A 15969-nucleotide genomic window follows, 5' to 3' on the forward strand; every position below is an offset into this window, starting at 1 on the left:
GTTAAGTATGCACTTAGAATGTACTTACAGTGCCGAATTTGTATTGACAAACAAGGTTAAATTTCAGTAGATTTCCGACTGTAACTCCAGCTTGTTTTTATTCAAACTTTCAAAGGGTGGTTAAAGGAATTATTCTTTTTGTTATCATAGGGTGATAGCGACACGTCGAGCAGCAATCTGTGCAGTCCTTGTTCATCCTTGGGCGGCAGCAACCCACCATCGCGACCTTTGTCCTCTGACATCGTTGACCTTCAGTGGGAGAAGGGGTCAGTGGAGGGTCAGGCCATGGCCAATGGCGGACTCACTGAGGAGAGGAAGCTATCGGCTGTCACGATCGGTCGCAGAGAATCTGGAACTGGAAGTAAGTCACATTTTTTCCCGTTGTAAAATAAGGGAATAAATGTGTGTTTGGGAGGTATTATAACACTCTGTTTAAGACCGGTGGGAGTCTGGATGGGTGATTCGCCTCGGGTAACGATCGACCATCCAGACTCCCACAGGTCTTAAACAGAGTGTTTAATACCGACCAAACACATATTTTATTCCATTCATAAATACCTTTTCGGTCAAAAAAACCAAATCTTTTCAGTCCAAAAATCAAAACAAGTCAAAAACTAGACGTTGCCAACCATTTTGTTCAACAATTTTACTTCATGTTTTAGGAAACACCTCTCCGACTATAAAATGGAATGCCCGTTCACAACCCGTTACCTTATAAGGACATTGGCGTGCGCGTCAAGGGTACTGCGCGATGTTGCGCAAAAACGCAGCTGGGCTGGTATAGTGTGAATTTTGGACCCTGAAATACTGCTTCACTGGTAGTATTGCGAATGCATACGTGAGGAACGTGAACGTTCAACCAATGAAACGTTTAAAGGCACCGGATTTCACGGGAGTCCAAACTTCATGTGACACTGGAAAAGTGTTTAAGACCAGCTAGCCATGTCTTTTTCATCCGTTTAAGACCAGCCACGTAACGGGCTCTCGACCAATAGGAATGCGTAAACTGTCTTAGGTATTTATGAATGCTTTTTAAAATGCACTTCAACTAGATTTGGTATAAGAAAATAGTTTTTCAGAAATGGAATTTGCCTTTTAATACTTAATTTTTTAATTCAGTCAAGTTCGTACATGTACAATGTGTTTAAGGTAGAGTAGATCATTTGCAGCATGATCCAAAAAATAACTGACGAATAACTGAATTATTGTTGAAAAGCTTACTTGGTTTAAAGATGGTGATGGCAATAAACTCCCTGTGAAATTAGTCTTTCTGGCATGCTGTCATTTTGAAGAAAACAATGAAAGAAGGTCATTTCCAAGGATGCGTCAAGTGACGCATTTTTTCGAAATTTCCGTTAGTAGGTGGTTTGTAATTTGGCGAATCCATGAATGGGTGCGGGCAAGCATTGACACGACGCACACACACGCGCGGTTGCTATTATTCGTCGGTTCAGTGCGTGACATCGCGGAGCTGCAATCGGCCTAATGAGAACGTTATCCAAACGCTGATTTCAGGCGCAATTCAAACATGACTTGGCAACTTTTGAATTGAAATCGAGATCCTAGAATATTGTTTTCTCGGAGTATACAGCATTCACAGAGCTAAAACTTCAACAGGTTAGGCCTATATTAGTTGTTTAGCGCCCATCTTTAAATTTTGAGCACTTTTGTCGCTTCAAATGAAAAAAAAAATGCACAATGACAAATGATCTACCCTACCTTTAACCACTCCTAATCTTTTCATAAACATAGGTTAAAATCCTAAAAATTTGGGGAAACAGGGACTAAAATTAACTTTTTTGGTTTTTGTGCGAGCAAAAAAAATAGATATCCTCACAAGGAGGTCCTCACTTAGATGTACTCATTCAGATGTATTCATTGAGAGATTGTGTCTCACATTTTCCCAACTGCAGTTGCCAAGTCATCACGCCGTCCCATGGTCTCCCGCCTCAGCATTTCGCTGAGTTCCCAGCCCCCCAACGCTGCCAGCCCAGACACCCCAGAAGCCATCACCTCCCCTAAGAAGGTCACCTTCTCCTTGGCCGAAGACATCACCAAGAAAGCTGTCGAGGAGGACCTGAAGCGACTGCCCAAACCCTTGCATCTCCCCCGCCGGATCAAGACAGACCCCGGGGACACGAGGACCATCGCCTGTGTCGTCAAGGAAGTGGAGGACGAACAGAGAGGTAAGAATTTTGGTGGGAGATCATTTATCAATGTGGGAAAAGTTTCATGGTATGGACTCAACGTATTAAAGGGTTGTGATGAAGGAATTTTTCTTAGGAACACATTTGTCGACCGTAAACTAAAAAAATTGACTGTCCATGGCAAACTCTTGGTGGCACACTGCATTGTGAATCGCCCGAATTGTTCACATGCCGAGTCCATCAGAAAAAGTCCTTCAGATTCATTTGATGAGTTTCGAGTCACAAGAGTGTTTCCTATTACTTCCACATCTCACTCCCAGACGCATCCAGCCAGCCCCGGCCACCCCTACGGCGCCGCGCCCAGTCGGAGCTCTCCAGCATACACGAAAGAAGCTGGGATGACGACATCAAAGCCCAACCTCCAGCCGTCAAGGAGGAGGCAGACAAGTCCGAGAAGGGCACCCTAGCGCGGCCCAAGAGCATCCCGGACCATATGTCCCTACTCGAGGGGGAAGGAGCTGAGATGCTGCCCAGGAAGAACTCACTGGCCGATCGTGAGTAAACGCTGATTATCAGTATCAGAAAACAATTGGCTTGGCCTTGTCGAGCTGAAACAGAAAGTCACATTTTAGGACATTATGAATTCTCAGTCGGTAACTCGCTCAGTGACTCACTCAGTGACTTGACACTCAGTTACTCAGCGAGAGGACAGTAGTCCTTGGCCTAGTCGAGCTGAAACCGAAAGTCACATTTTAGGACATTATTTATACTCAGTCAGTGACTCGCTCAGTGACTCACTCAGTGACTTGACACTCAGTGACTCAGCAAGAGGACAGTAGTCCTTTATCATGCTGCCACCATTTCAGTCATGTTCTCTGTATCCAATAACAGTACTGAATGATAATGTTTTTGTGCAAAAAGGAGCCAGACTATTTTTCCTTCCAGCCTCGCTTTGGTTACGTTGATTTGAATGGGAAAATAATCAAGTTGGCCGCAACATGATAATGGTCTATAGGGTTCGACTTTAGCGGTAGCCCGCTAGCCAAATGCTAGTCAATACAGCGGCGGGCTAGTCAAACTATTCCTGAAGTAGCCTGGCTGGCGAGTCAAAACTTATTGGGCTACGGCAAAGATGAAAGGACAGTAAGAAATAAATCATTAAATTCAGAAAGCAAACCAGTCTGTCAATTTGTGTCTAATTTTATTAACTGTTACTGGTTAAATTATTAGATCTGTTTATTAAAACACTGACAAGATTGCCTCAGGTTACACATTCTATATGTAGGCACTAGTGAAAGTGCCCACGGGCTAATTAAGAGTCTGTTTCAGTAGCCCGGCTGGCTGGTGGGAAAAAAGTTGAGGTCGAACCCTGATAGGCTGGGCTTAGACAGCAAAAACATGGACATCACTATGATTTACTTTTCATTCTAAGCAGAATGATCACTTAAACTCTGGAACTTTTTTTCCTCAATTAGTAAGTAAGATTTGAGGCTTTGCATGGTGGAGATACTAAATAATGAAAGGTTTGCGGAAACACCATGTGCGAATAATTTCTCAACTAAGAGAATGGTTCTGAAAAGAACCAGAGGTATAAACTCGACGTTCCGGTCAGTATGCTCTGACCGTCTTCAGGAGAGTGCCTAAACTCTAAGAAAGTGAGTTTAGGCACTCTCCTGAAGACGATCAGAGCATACTGACCGGAACGTCGAGTTTATACCTCTGGTTCTTTTTAGAACCATTCTCTTAGTTGAGAAATTATTCGCACATGGTGTTTCCGCAAACCTTTCCTCAATTAGTAATGGTACAACTATTATGTTCTTTGACCTTGTTCAATTCCTTTTTTTTCTTCAGTGATTGGGTCCGAAGTAGGGGAAGTTCTTTCCACATTTGGGAACCAGTACAATTTTGAGGTGAGTACAAGCGGCATTTGTCTCCATCTTGCTGTCACAAAACTGATCCTAATACTACAGGGTGTGTCGACTTGGTAATTAACCTCTGTCAGGTATGGAACTGTAAAGCACTTTCAAAAATACTGTAAAAGCCTACCTTCACAAATCTGGGTCATTGGTCACTTATCTGTTTAGCAATAACAAAATGTGTGAGCGTGCGGTCTGGTGATAAAAGTTACTTGAGCATAACTGCACATGTCAGAAGTCAGGGTACCCTCATTTTTCTTGCATAGTTATAGACTGTAGAGAGAGATTTGTCGGAAAATGAAGTTGAGGGCAGTGTTTGCCCTTTAAGTGACCCACTTGTGGCACTGACATTTTTACGATGCCGAGTTAGACGCGACATGAAGTTGTTGTGACAATCAAACACCGCGTTCCCACTTGAATTGGAAAAAGGTGGATCAAGATCCGGCATTTTGGTGTGATCGTTATCTTACCGCAACGAAACCGCAAGTCGCATTCCCACTTATGCTTGATCCACCTTTTCGTACGGAAATGTTGGGTCCGAAAGGTCACTGAGTTCGGAATTACGCGCGCTCTATGGGAGTGCCATTGTTGCATGGTTGCATGCTAGGCCAGGATGGGTCAGTTTTCAAACAGCACTATCAGAATTCACTGACAAAAATTACGCGAATTCACCAACATAAATTACGGATCCGTAGAGGATCCGTGCGTGCATAAATTAACAGGTGAAATCCAACAGAGCCGCTCATTATGTGACATCACGGCAGAAACCAATGCATCGATAAGGGATTCCCTGGTTCTGAAGCTTCTCATTGGTTAGAAACGGTCACATGATGTACTACGACATCATTTTCCAATTTTCTATAATCAATACTTCAGTTCAGATTTGTCACCTCCGTACGTACCGCGTTATCGGCACTATTCTCATCGCATACTCGTAAGCTTTTCCATGATTCTGTGCCAAAGTGAAGTCTTTTGGTGAGTGCGGACTCAGAGTCATTTATGGATGGAAAAATAAGTAAAATTTCAGGAATGAAAAAGGTTTAGTAATGGACGAACACGCAACAAAAATAAGGCCTATAGTGTAGTTTTAGGATACCACGTGCGCTTTTGCATGCGCGGTGCTAGCCCGTATCCCCGCGTAGTTCAGCGGTTGTTTATTGTGCATGTTGTATACGCTGGAAATGTTCACATGAGCTACACGCCTGAAAACGAGTTTCTTCGTTCATGAGACCGCAACATTTTCGCGCCACTCGTGCACCGGGCGGATGTTAACAGGTCAAATTGCCGGATCAGATCCACCTTTTGCGTTCCCATCTGATCGTGATCCGGCAATTGCCGGATCTGATCCACCAATTGGGGGATCTGTATCCTGGTCCAGAGGTGGATCAGAAAAGGTGGATCTGATCCTGATCCACCTTATAACGGTTGGCGTTCCCACTACACACAATTGCCAGATCTGATCCACCAATTGGGGGATCTGATCCGGCAATTTGGCAAAAGGTGGATCAGATCCCCCAATTGGTGGATCAAGTGGGAACGGGGTCAAAGTGTTCGAAAGATAACAACTTGTTTTTTTGTTGTAATAATATTTGTGTATATTGTATGCAGATTTTTAAACTGTGGAGAGAGATTTGTCAGAAAAAGTTGAAGGGCAGTGTTTTTCCATTAAGTGACCAAAAATGGCACTTATATTTTTATGATGCAGAATTGGACGCAGCATGAAGTTGTTGTGACAATCAAAGTTTTCAAAAGACAACAACTTGTTTTTTGTTGTAATAATATCGGTGTATATTGTATGCAGATTTATAAAGAACAAAATTGAAGGCAGCGTTTGTCCTTCAAATAACCCACTCATAGCACTTATATTTTTGTGATGCGGAATTGCACCCAGCATGAAGTTGTTGTGGCAATCAAAGTGTTCAAAAGATAACAACTTGTTTTCTGCTCTGATAATTATTTGCTGACATTTGATTCTGTTTAGAGAGCAAATCAAAATGGAAAGCGAGTGAGTTGTTTCCCTCAGTGGACGACCCTTAAACATCACAATTCTTTGGCATTGATTTAAAATGTACTTTGCATGTACACAAGGAGACAGCAAAGCGTCCCCTTTCAACCCAACCTGTCTGAAATTTGGAATTCCAGAATCCATTCCGGGAAGAATTCCACACCTGGACATCACTAATTTTTCCCTGCAGTGACCTATCAGCCATCAGAAAAGCGATAACATGTCCTAAAAAGTCAAATATATTATAACAGGAACAATATTGAAGCATTTACTGTGAAAAGACTTGGAATTTTTCAGACCAGTCTGATAGGGTTTGTGCACAGGGTGTCAAGTGATGTCCAGGTATGGAACTCTTTCCTCCATTCCAATTTGGATTGAAATCCTGCTGCCGATAACCCTCCTCTTTTGTTTGTTAGTATAGTTCCGAAATTGGGCATGCTTTCTTATTATTAATTAAGGCCAAAAGAAAAAAATACTCGGTCTCTGGTCAGCGCGCGCGTCGATTTTAATCATGCGCGTCAACCTTTTTTTTTTCTTCAAATTAACACGGAAGCTACAACAGCGCCCTCTATTGCCGCACCTCCTCAAATTTTTGTACCAAGGAGCACCAAGGAATGGGGAAATTGCACCAAGGCAAATGATAAAGGGCACCAAGGCAAATGACGGATGACACCAATGTATAATGAGGACACAAAAAAGCAAAATAGTACCCACCTTGTCTGTACAATTGAAGCTTGAAAAAAAAAAGCCACCAAAAAAAAAAAAAATGCATCGCCGCATCAATTCCGGAACTTAGGTCTGACCAGAGACCGATTATTTATTTTTTTTGGCCTAATATGTTCCTTTTTTTCCCTGGTGGACTGATTCTGAACTACAACATTGATGAACTCTTGGCTTTAAATCTGACTGCTATGAGACTTTGAATGGCAATTCTTTCACGGGCTTACCTTATTAGGGAGCGGACTCGGTCTGGGCTGAATTCTCTTGAACTGCAGCTTCAGAAAGTTGAATGGGAATTTTGTAGTTTCTGTAGTTTGTAGCGAAACCATGGCTGTGTCTCCAGCATCAACTTCATCTCTAGCACCAGAATCATTGAAAAGCCTTTGATTTCCTGAACCGATTACTCAGAATCCTTCATCGTAAGATTTTATGTTCCTGAAGAATCAGCAAAGACCATGTGGAGCCAGAGTCTCCCAAGTCTACTCCTAAAATCTCGGACCTGATTCAGCCAGAGACAAGCCACGGTTTGGAAAAACCCTCGAAGAGATAATTTTTATCTATTATTTTTTTTAAATTTTCTTCGTAGGCTTACAGTCCAGACACCATGCCCACCTTTGCCGAGGCGCTCTGGGATCATGTGACCATGGATGAATCGGAGCTAGCCTTCAAGGCCGGCGACGTGATCGAAGTGACGGACATGAGGGACAAGAATTGGTGGTGGGGCTGTCGGGACGAGGTCGAGGGATGGGTTCCTGCACAGTTTGTCAGAGTGAGTCCAGTCTTCTTCTGTTTTTTAAGATGCACTGTTCGTGCTATTTTTTTAGTTTTGAGTTAGGTCATGTATAGCACATATCTGTACTGTTTGTGCTTTGGGGCACAGAAGCAAGTATTTTGCACGTATAATTTTGAATGCTGGCTATCGTGATCATTCTGCTCCATTATTTGCTAAATTAAATATATTACAATGTAATGACTTATATTACCTTAACTCTTTCGCTACGGAATTTAATTTACCTTTTTCGTCCCAACTGGACGTAATTCAAAGCTGAAAATTCCGCCGAGCGTCGATGTGGGCGCCGCCATCTTTGAATGTATCTCCGTAAACAAACTGCTCACAATAACAAAAAGTGCACCCCAGCCAGACGGAGAGCCGCTGGCAGCGGCTCGAACTAGGGTCAGAGGTTATACGATATAAATTATGTAGATATGGCCCACGTCATGGGGACATCCTGTTTATTCATAGCGACGCAACCGAGCCGCTGCCAGCGGCTCTCCGTACAACCTGTACAATTTGTATGAGCCGCCGTCAGCGGCTCGCCGTAGCGAAAGAGTTAATTTAGGAAAACTAATGTATAAATTTATGCATAATTTACTTCCGTCATGTTTTAATTCTTGTTTTACCTTAGCATCTAACGTTCATGTATATAACACTCGAAGTAGTGCTAGGGGAAATTTGTGTGTCCTTCAGAACGTCAATGTCAAAAAATAGTGTTATTCACCGAGGCACTTTGTACTGGAATAGTTTAGATGATTCTCTTAAATCGTTACCTTCACTATCTGTCTTTGTCAAAAATTTAAAAACTCATTTTCTCGAATCATATTCATAAATTGAAATTCCATTATTTTGTGTATTAATATTTAGGCCTTGTCTCACGCTTGTCCTGTCTGTCTCACGTATTGTTTTGTTTGTCCCTTGGTCGTATGTTTGTCCATAGGTAAGGGCACAAAAGCGTTCTGCTTAACCTTATACCTAAATGTTGTCATTTAATTTCACACTTTATAATTAATCACTGTGTACATAACTATCAAATATTATACTAGTGACTTTTTTCTAATGTATACATGTTTGTACATAATTGTAATGAATGACATCATTGAAATAAATGTTGCTATACTACTTATCTTTGTTGTTTATTTTGTAGCCCTTCCCTTGAGTGGCTATCAGCCTTGCGCTGGGTGACTTCCATTTGAAAAAAATATTTAAAATAATTAAATTTGTTGTTAACTTCTCAACGATTTTCAGTTGCGGGTGAGCCAAGGGGAGACGGTGGAGGAATGCATGGAGCGTCTGCGCGAGGAGAGGGAGCAATCCAACAAGACGCTCACGGCTAAGAAGAATCGCAAGGTCAGCCTGAGCTTCCTGAGCAACGAGCAAGTCAGGGCCAAGGTCGTGGAAGAGATCATCACCACGGAGAGGGACTACGTCCGCCACTTGCACGACGTTTGTGAGGTGAGTTACCCAGGCTGGACACATCCCACAGATTGTCCCAGTTTTTTTTTTAAACCTCAGCATCATCTCGGAGTTCTCGGTCCATACTTTACAGGGTTACATCAGCCAGGCCTTGGACCGGCCCGAGATGTTCTCAGAGGAGGTCGTGAACACCCTCTTTGGTAACATCGAGGAGATCTACAGCTTCCAGAAGGGATTCCTGCTCCAGTTAGAGGCAACTATCATCCAAGACAGACCCCAGCTCACCAGGATAGGAGGATGCTTCCTGGAACATGTAAGTGCCTTTTAAAAAAACTTACAGCAATTGTGACCACAGTGTCATCAAAACTGAACAATTAATTAACCATTTCTTCTCAATACCATACATATCATTCTTAAAGGGAATGTACATCATTGGCTTTTGCTGTAATTTTCAGAAATGAACTATTTGAGGGTTAGTATAATAGATCACATATTGTTTTACTCACATGTTTGAAGTTCTGTGTTCGAAAATGCTTGAAAAACCAAGAAAAACAAAAATGTTTAAGTAGTCCGTTTCCCTGACTCCACTAAAGACAAAATAGATCAATTTATAGATGTCGGAAAATTGTAAGGTAAGGGAACCAGTCTAGCTGGCTTGCACCCGTTCATGAATATGTAACCAATAGCAAACAAAATTTGGACTGAAAAAAAATGTAAATTTGGAGCAGTAGTTGAAAAATAGTTAGGTTTTTCCAACGGTGGTCGGCCGACCACCGTTGGAAATGTATACAAAAATACCATTTTCTTGAAAATGACTTGACACCAGGTGCCATAATTTTACAGGATGCTTTAGACTGTCATTTACCAACATCCTAGTAAGGTATTTCGTAACAACTTGGTAGTTTTATTTGTCGATGTTTGCAAATGTTGTATATTCCCTTTAACCACAAGAAAATTTAAAAAAAAATTTACTCTTTTTTCTTTTACAGAAAAGCGGCTTTGAGACCTATTCAGAATACTGCAACAATTATCCTAACGCTCTGCGGGAGCTCAAACAGCTACGGGAAAAGCAGAAGTATGGTCAATTCTTTGAGGTAAGAGAACATTTTTTTTGTAATTCAGCATTTGCCAGGTGCTTAAAGCTATAGTCCATCATTTGTCTAAACTCCCTGTGAAATTATTCTTTCTGGCAAGCTGTCATTTTGAAGTAATCAACGAAAGAAGGCCTTTCCAACGGTGCGTCTTAAGACGCATCGAAGGAAAATTTAAATTAGTAGTTCGTTTTGTTATTCGGCGAAGCGCGCGCAAGCATTGGCACGACGCACACGCGCGCGCGGTTGCTATAATTCATCGGATCAGTGTGCGACATCGCGTATAGCTGCAATCGGCTCAGTGAGAACGCATCTCGGACGCTGAATTCAGGCCCAATTCAAAACATGATTCAGCAACTTTTGATTTGAAATTGAGATCCTAAAATGCTGTTTTTCTCGGAATATACAGCTGAAGCTGAGCTGAAACTTCATCAGGTTAGTTGTTCAGTACCCTTCATTAGATTTTGAACGCTTTTGTTGCTTCAAGCAAACAAAATGCACAAATTACAAATGATGGACTATATCTTTAAATGATCAAAACCTCAAAGTATTGACCTCTAACAAACTGGAAGACCATGTTCACAGGGCTGGGTAACTCAGTTGGTGGCTCACAAGGAGGTTGCAGGTTCGAACCCCGCATCAGCCAATTTTTCAATAAATCTTCTTTATCTCGTCTCCAGGCCTGCCGACTCCTCCAGAACATGATCGAGATCAACCTAGAGGGCTTCCTGCTGACCCCCGTCCAGAAGATCTGCAAGTACCCTCTACAGCTCCGAGAGCTCCTCAAGTACACCCGGCCCCAACACGCGGACTACCAGGAGCTCCAAGAAGCTCTTGAGGTCATGAAGGACGTGGCGTTGACGATCAACGACCGCAAGAGACGCATCGAGAACATTGAGAAGATCGCGGCTTGGCAGAAGGCCATCGGCGACTGGGAGGTAATTAGAAACGCCTCGTTTCCTCCCAACTTTGGCTGAAGTAGCCAGAGTTGAGTTGAGTCAAATTGACGAAAAAATGCCACAGCAGTCGATAAATATGCACGGAGGCTTTGGATCATGGAGATTACAACTTGGAGAAGTTTACAGAGAGCACAGACATGTGATAACCTTACAAATAAAGGTATAATTTTGAAATAACCCTTGTTTTTTTGTTTGTGTTTTAGGGTGAGGATCTACTGGAGAAGAGCACTCAGTTGATTCATTCCGGTGAAATCACCATGTTGGCTGGTAAACGGTGGACTTCCGGCAGGAGAGCCTTCCTGTTTGACCATCAGCTGGTAGTCTGTAAAAAGGTGAGGATTTGTCAGTCAGTTGGTTCTCAAAATTTCGTTTTATAGCTGAAATAAGTTGCTTCTCAGGAAAGCTGTCTCTCAAAAATGTGATATGACAAGTGTAAGCGTAGTATTAACTCTTTCAGTGCCCGCGAAATTTGAAAAGTTTAACGCTAAACTGCCCAACTTCAAGCATTTTTTGTATTTGTTCAAAATTCTGTAAAAAAAAAAGGAAATAAGTTTTACTCAATAAATTTGTTGTTGTTGCTCTCTGGTATATCCTTGGTACATTGGAAAGTCAATAGTAGTCACGTACATAGTGCTACACCCTTAAATACTGTCCTGCACACGGGGGAATTCCGCACTTTTTGCAGAAAATACGAGTGTCAGTGCTGCGCCCTCTACCAAGAACTGGAATGAAACAAATAAATACAGGTCGTACCTGAATGAAAATGAGATTATTAGAAAGAGCGAGAGCGCCCTCTTGTGATAACATGCTTACTTTACCTCGTACATGTATGAGGTTTGGCGATTTCAAGTACGAACATTACTTCGTACATGTACAAGGTTGGCACTTCGAACTAACAAATATACCTCGTACATGTACGACTTTGGCACTGAAAGAGTTAATAGCTTATTATTTGTGATGAGTAACTTTCAAACAGAAGCTTGTCGATGAATATTGTGATAACGCTCCCTCAATTATGGCATGAGGTGGATCAAATTTGAATTATAAATCGTTATTGTGGAAATAATACGATTTGTCTGACGAGTATTCCACAATTTGTAATTTTTTTTTGTCACAGGATTGGAAAGGAACATTATTGTACAAGAAACGGATTGATTTGGATGTCAGTGAAGTAGCAGACATGCCAGATGGCAAGGGTAAAAAGTTCTCTGTTTTGTTTTGTTTTTTGTTTTTTTTACCATAAAATCAGCTTTTTGACGAATCATGTTTCCTTACCTTCCACCCATGAGCTCCCTGGTTTGAACCTCATGTGGATTGGGCTGTCATTCCCTATCTGATCCTTTGGATTTTCCTATTTAAGTTAGAACACATGTTAAAGATTTGTGTTAAAAAAATTATCTGATAATATATTGAGACCCACACGTAGTATGGTCTTGTTTGCTTTTGATGTTTTATTAGACTTGCAGTGGAGCGTGACGGTCAAACACGCCTTTAAGATTCACGACACACAGCTGAACAAGCTACACATCTTCTCCTGCAAGGGGGACAGCGAGAAGCAGGAGTGGCTTAAGATGTTAGCCAAGGAACGCGAGTCGGTCATGAAGGATAGAGAAAAAGGTTAGTAATCACAGTGATCCTTGTGACACAAGTCTGAGTTATGAGTGTGCTCATTGAGTGTGAGTCCTTAAGGACGTTGAACGGGATGAGGAAAGTGAGAGTGTTATTCGTTTGAGTGAAGTCCGAGTTACAAGTCATGAGTGGCTTAAGTCTGATGCCATGGAGCTGACTTCCTCAAGAAGGAACTTGTAAGAAAGACTGAAACTCCTGATGTGAGGTGACTTACGAAGTTCAGAATGGTTTAAAATATATAGGTAATGCGAGGAAAAAAGGTGAGTAGAAACTGATATGACACTCACATGAAGTGAGTCTGAGATGTAAATATGGTACTTAGACAAATTCTTCTCATCGCAATGTTTTGTCTTATCTTTGACGGCTCAGGGTTTAGTATACCAACAGCGATTCGTGAAGCTGCCATGAAGAATGTGATGGGAGATCAGCCGAGCAAACCACAAGATGTGGCAGGTTAGTGTTAACTAATCCCACCGCTGACACCAAATTGTCACGTCCATTCAGGTCTCAATTTTGTCAATATTTGGAGACATTTACAATTTGAACTGCTGCTGTGCAATTAAAATACCACAACTTAATTTCTAATTCCTCAATTCCCCTTTCCTGTAAAAGTACTGCATATTTCCCAGATTATTTTGTAACATGGTATCTTCACAGAGAGTAAAATTTGTTCCTCATACTTTTGTCAAAGTTTGTTTTTCTGAAAGTTGAAATTGCCATGAACTTGTTCATCATGTTAATAAGGGAATAAAAGTGTGCTCCGGAGGTTTTTATCACTCTGTTTAATACCACTTAGAGTCTGGGTGCTGATAATTACCCGAGCCGGAGGCGAGGGTAATTATCAGCACCCAGACTCTAAGTGGTCTTAAGCAGAGTGATAAATCCCATTCACAAATACCTTTTCGGTAAAAAAAAAAATCAAATAATTCGTTCGAAACATCCCGATTTTGTTCAACAAATTCACTTCATGCTTTTCGAAACATCCCTCTTGCAAAATAGTGGAGTGTTCAGCTGGCGAGTAAGATATAAAACAACCCTTTTTTTTTGGAGATTGACGCGCGCGTATCATGTTCTGCGCGATGTCGCGCAGAACGCACCTGGCGCGTTGCGTTTTGAATTTAGAACTATAAAATTCTGACTCCCTGGTAGTGTTGCGCATGCCTACGTGAGGATTGTGAACGTTCAACCAATGAAACGATAAGAGGCACTGGGTTTTTAGGAGTCCACATTTTTTTGTGACACTGGGAAAGTGTTTAAGACCAGCTAGCCATGTCTTTATCATTCGTTTAAGACCGGCCACGTGACGGGCTCTCGACCAATAGGAATAGCTAAACTGTCTGAGGTATTTATGAATGTTTATTAAATGTTCTTATTTTGTTCTGATTTCTTCTTTTTCCACTCGAACAGCAGTTGTTACACGTAAGGTCTCCGAGATGCCATATGCCTATCAGCACAAGATTCTCAAAGCCCCCAACAAGAAAGTGCCTCTCTCGAAGGGAATCTCCTCCACTGATGTCTTCAAGAAGAAGGGCAAGGGGCTGTTCGGCATCGGCAAGAAGTGAGGTCAGCTGGCTGTGACCTGACAGTAGAGGGAGCCCTGACTGGAATGCCTGGCCCTCTTCCAAAAAGATGTCATAGATCACTGGGCAATAAGAAAGCGTCCTTACAATAGAGTGTCGCTTCCAAATTGCAGATCCTTTCCACTGATGTCTTCAAGAAAGACATTTGGTGTGTCAGCTTGCAGTGACCAGACAGTAGAGGGAGCCCTATCTAGAAAGTCCCTCTTCCAGAGGGGACGTCATTCAGTGACATCTTGAAGAAGTAAACTTTTGTCCGGCTTCAGCTATAAGGAATATTTCGCTCTTACCCACGGCCCGCAGGGCCCTGGGAAGGGCTCTCTTTCTCAAAATTTGTGGCCAGCTTGCTGCCTCAATCAATGCAGGTACACTCAGCGCGCTCGTGTCGCTCGGAAGTGTTTACCCGTGTTATTATTCAAACAAATTCTATCCAATGACGACCCCAAGAAATTACGTCACGCATTCTAAAGATATTAGCCCTTCCCGGCGCCCTGTTTTAGGGCGGTGGGTACAACGAATATAAGAATATTGGCTGGCTATATCTTGACAGTAGAGGACGCCCTTTGAGGATCACAAAGGATTTCACTTAAGCATATATTTTCTAAGTTCTCTCTCTTCCTGATATTTACTTATAAAGATTGAGACTTTGGATATTCGTGACTTTATTTTTGCAAACTAAAAAAAATGAAAGTTTAATTTTGTGAAATAGTTTAGTTTTGATAACTAGTTTGTTGATTGATTTGTGAATTACATTATTCAGACCAATGATTGGACTTAATTGTTGAATTGTAAAAGAGTGCCATTTTGTCTTTTTTTTATTGTCTTCCAAAGAAATGCATTTGTTACCAATGTCCTTCCAAAGATGCAAAAGTACTTTGAGTTTTCTTGACGATATCTGTATATACTTAGACGTGCTATGTACAGAATGAAAGAGATCCTTCGAGGTTTGTAGGCCCTAATTTATTATATGAATAAAATTTGGTTAAATTTGAAATAATTTCTTTGATCAGCTGGCTGGTCATTGCCATATCTAAAATTAGATTAATTCACAACGGAGCAAGGCTTTGCCTGATAAGGTGCTGATAATAAAACGGGGGCTCACTCCAAAAATAGTCGGGTAGCCAATTCATCAACATGTTTAGCTTTAATGTTTAGTCCAGGAACCATACCATTTGCTAAAGTTTGACTACTCAGTTCGGCAATTACTTAAAATACATACAGATTCGAGTTCGTTTTCAGCTTTTTCCTTTTTCGTGAAATCTTGACGTCGATTAACTTTATCAAGGTAAACTATAGTCGAGCCAAAATTGTCTTCCAAAAAAAATGTAAGCCATATGGATTAAACAGTAATTCTGGTATTTAAATGTAGTACCAGGTGCTTAATATTCCAATATTTGTTTGAAATTTCAAAATGAAGTTTTTAAGGATTTTCTGAGATATAAATATTTACTGTACATGTACATGTGTATACTCTTTTTTTATGTATGCCTGTTGTATACATTATGAACTTTGTAAATTACTTCCATAGTACCTCAGTGCTTGTATAAACACTATGCGAAACGTCTTGTGTATGATCTTTAAAGACAGTTTATGAGAGAGAAAAATATAATGGGTGCTTTTTTTACACTTTTGATTGAACTGATGACATGTAAATAAAAGATTTTTCTTTCCAAACTGGATTCGTGAATTGTTAGTATTTTTATCAATATCAGTTTTCTGTGTTTTTTATTTATT

At 41.2% G+C, this 15969-nt stretch overlaps 1 protein-coding gene across 4 annotated transcripts in view; it reads left to right on the forward strand.

Moving 5' to 3' along the window:
• The window catches only part of LOC119723720, a 53357-nt gene extending 37448 nt beyond the window's left edge, over positions 1 to 15909 (forward strand). For 3 of the 4 annotated variants that reach the window (XM_038194521.1, XM_038194520.1, XM_038194523.1), the window contains 14 exons: positions 151 to 361; positions 1914 to 2186; positions 2468 to 2701; positions 3999 to 4057; positions 7375 to 7557; positions 8812 to 9018; positions 9113 to 9292; positions 9969 to 10073; positions 10751 to 11008; positions 11233 to 11361; positions 12147 to 12225; positions 12488 to 12646; positions 13028 to 13111; positions 14066 to 15909. In XM_038194521.1, coding sequence (XP_038050449.1) covers positions 151 to 361; positions 1914 to 2186; positions 2468 to 2701; positions 3999 to 4057; positions 7375 to 7557; positions 8812 to 9018; positions 9113 to 9292; positions 9969 to 10073; positions 10751 to 11008; positions 11233 to 11361; positions 12147 to 12225; positions 12488 to 12646; positions 13028 to 13111; positions 14066 to 14220 — 2316 coding nt within the window. In that variant the 3' untranslated portion in view covers positions 14221 to 15909. The remainder of the gene's footprint in view (positions 1 to 150; positions 362 to 1913; positions 2187 to 2467; positions 2702 to 3998; positions 4058 to 7374; positions 7558 to 8811; positions 9019 to 9112; positions 9293 to 9968; positions 10074 to 10750; positions 11009 to 11232; positions 11362 to 12146; positions 12226 to 12487; positions 12647 to 13027; positions 13112 to 14065) is intronic. The other variant, XM_038194522.1, reaches the window with a different exon arrangement.
• The last annotated feature ends 60 nt before the right edge of the window (positions 15910 to 15969 follow it).

The sequence above is a fragment of the Patiria miniata genome, unplaced genomic scaffold, assembly GCF_015706575.1.
Source record: "Patiria miniata isolate m_02_andy unplaced genomic scaffold, ASM1570657v1 HiC_scaffold_17, whole genome shotgun sequence".
Taxonomy (NCBI): Eukaryota; Metazoa; Echinodermata; class Asteroidea; order Valvatida; family Asterinidae; genus Patiria; species Patiria miniata.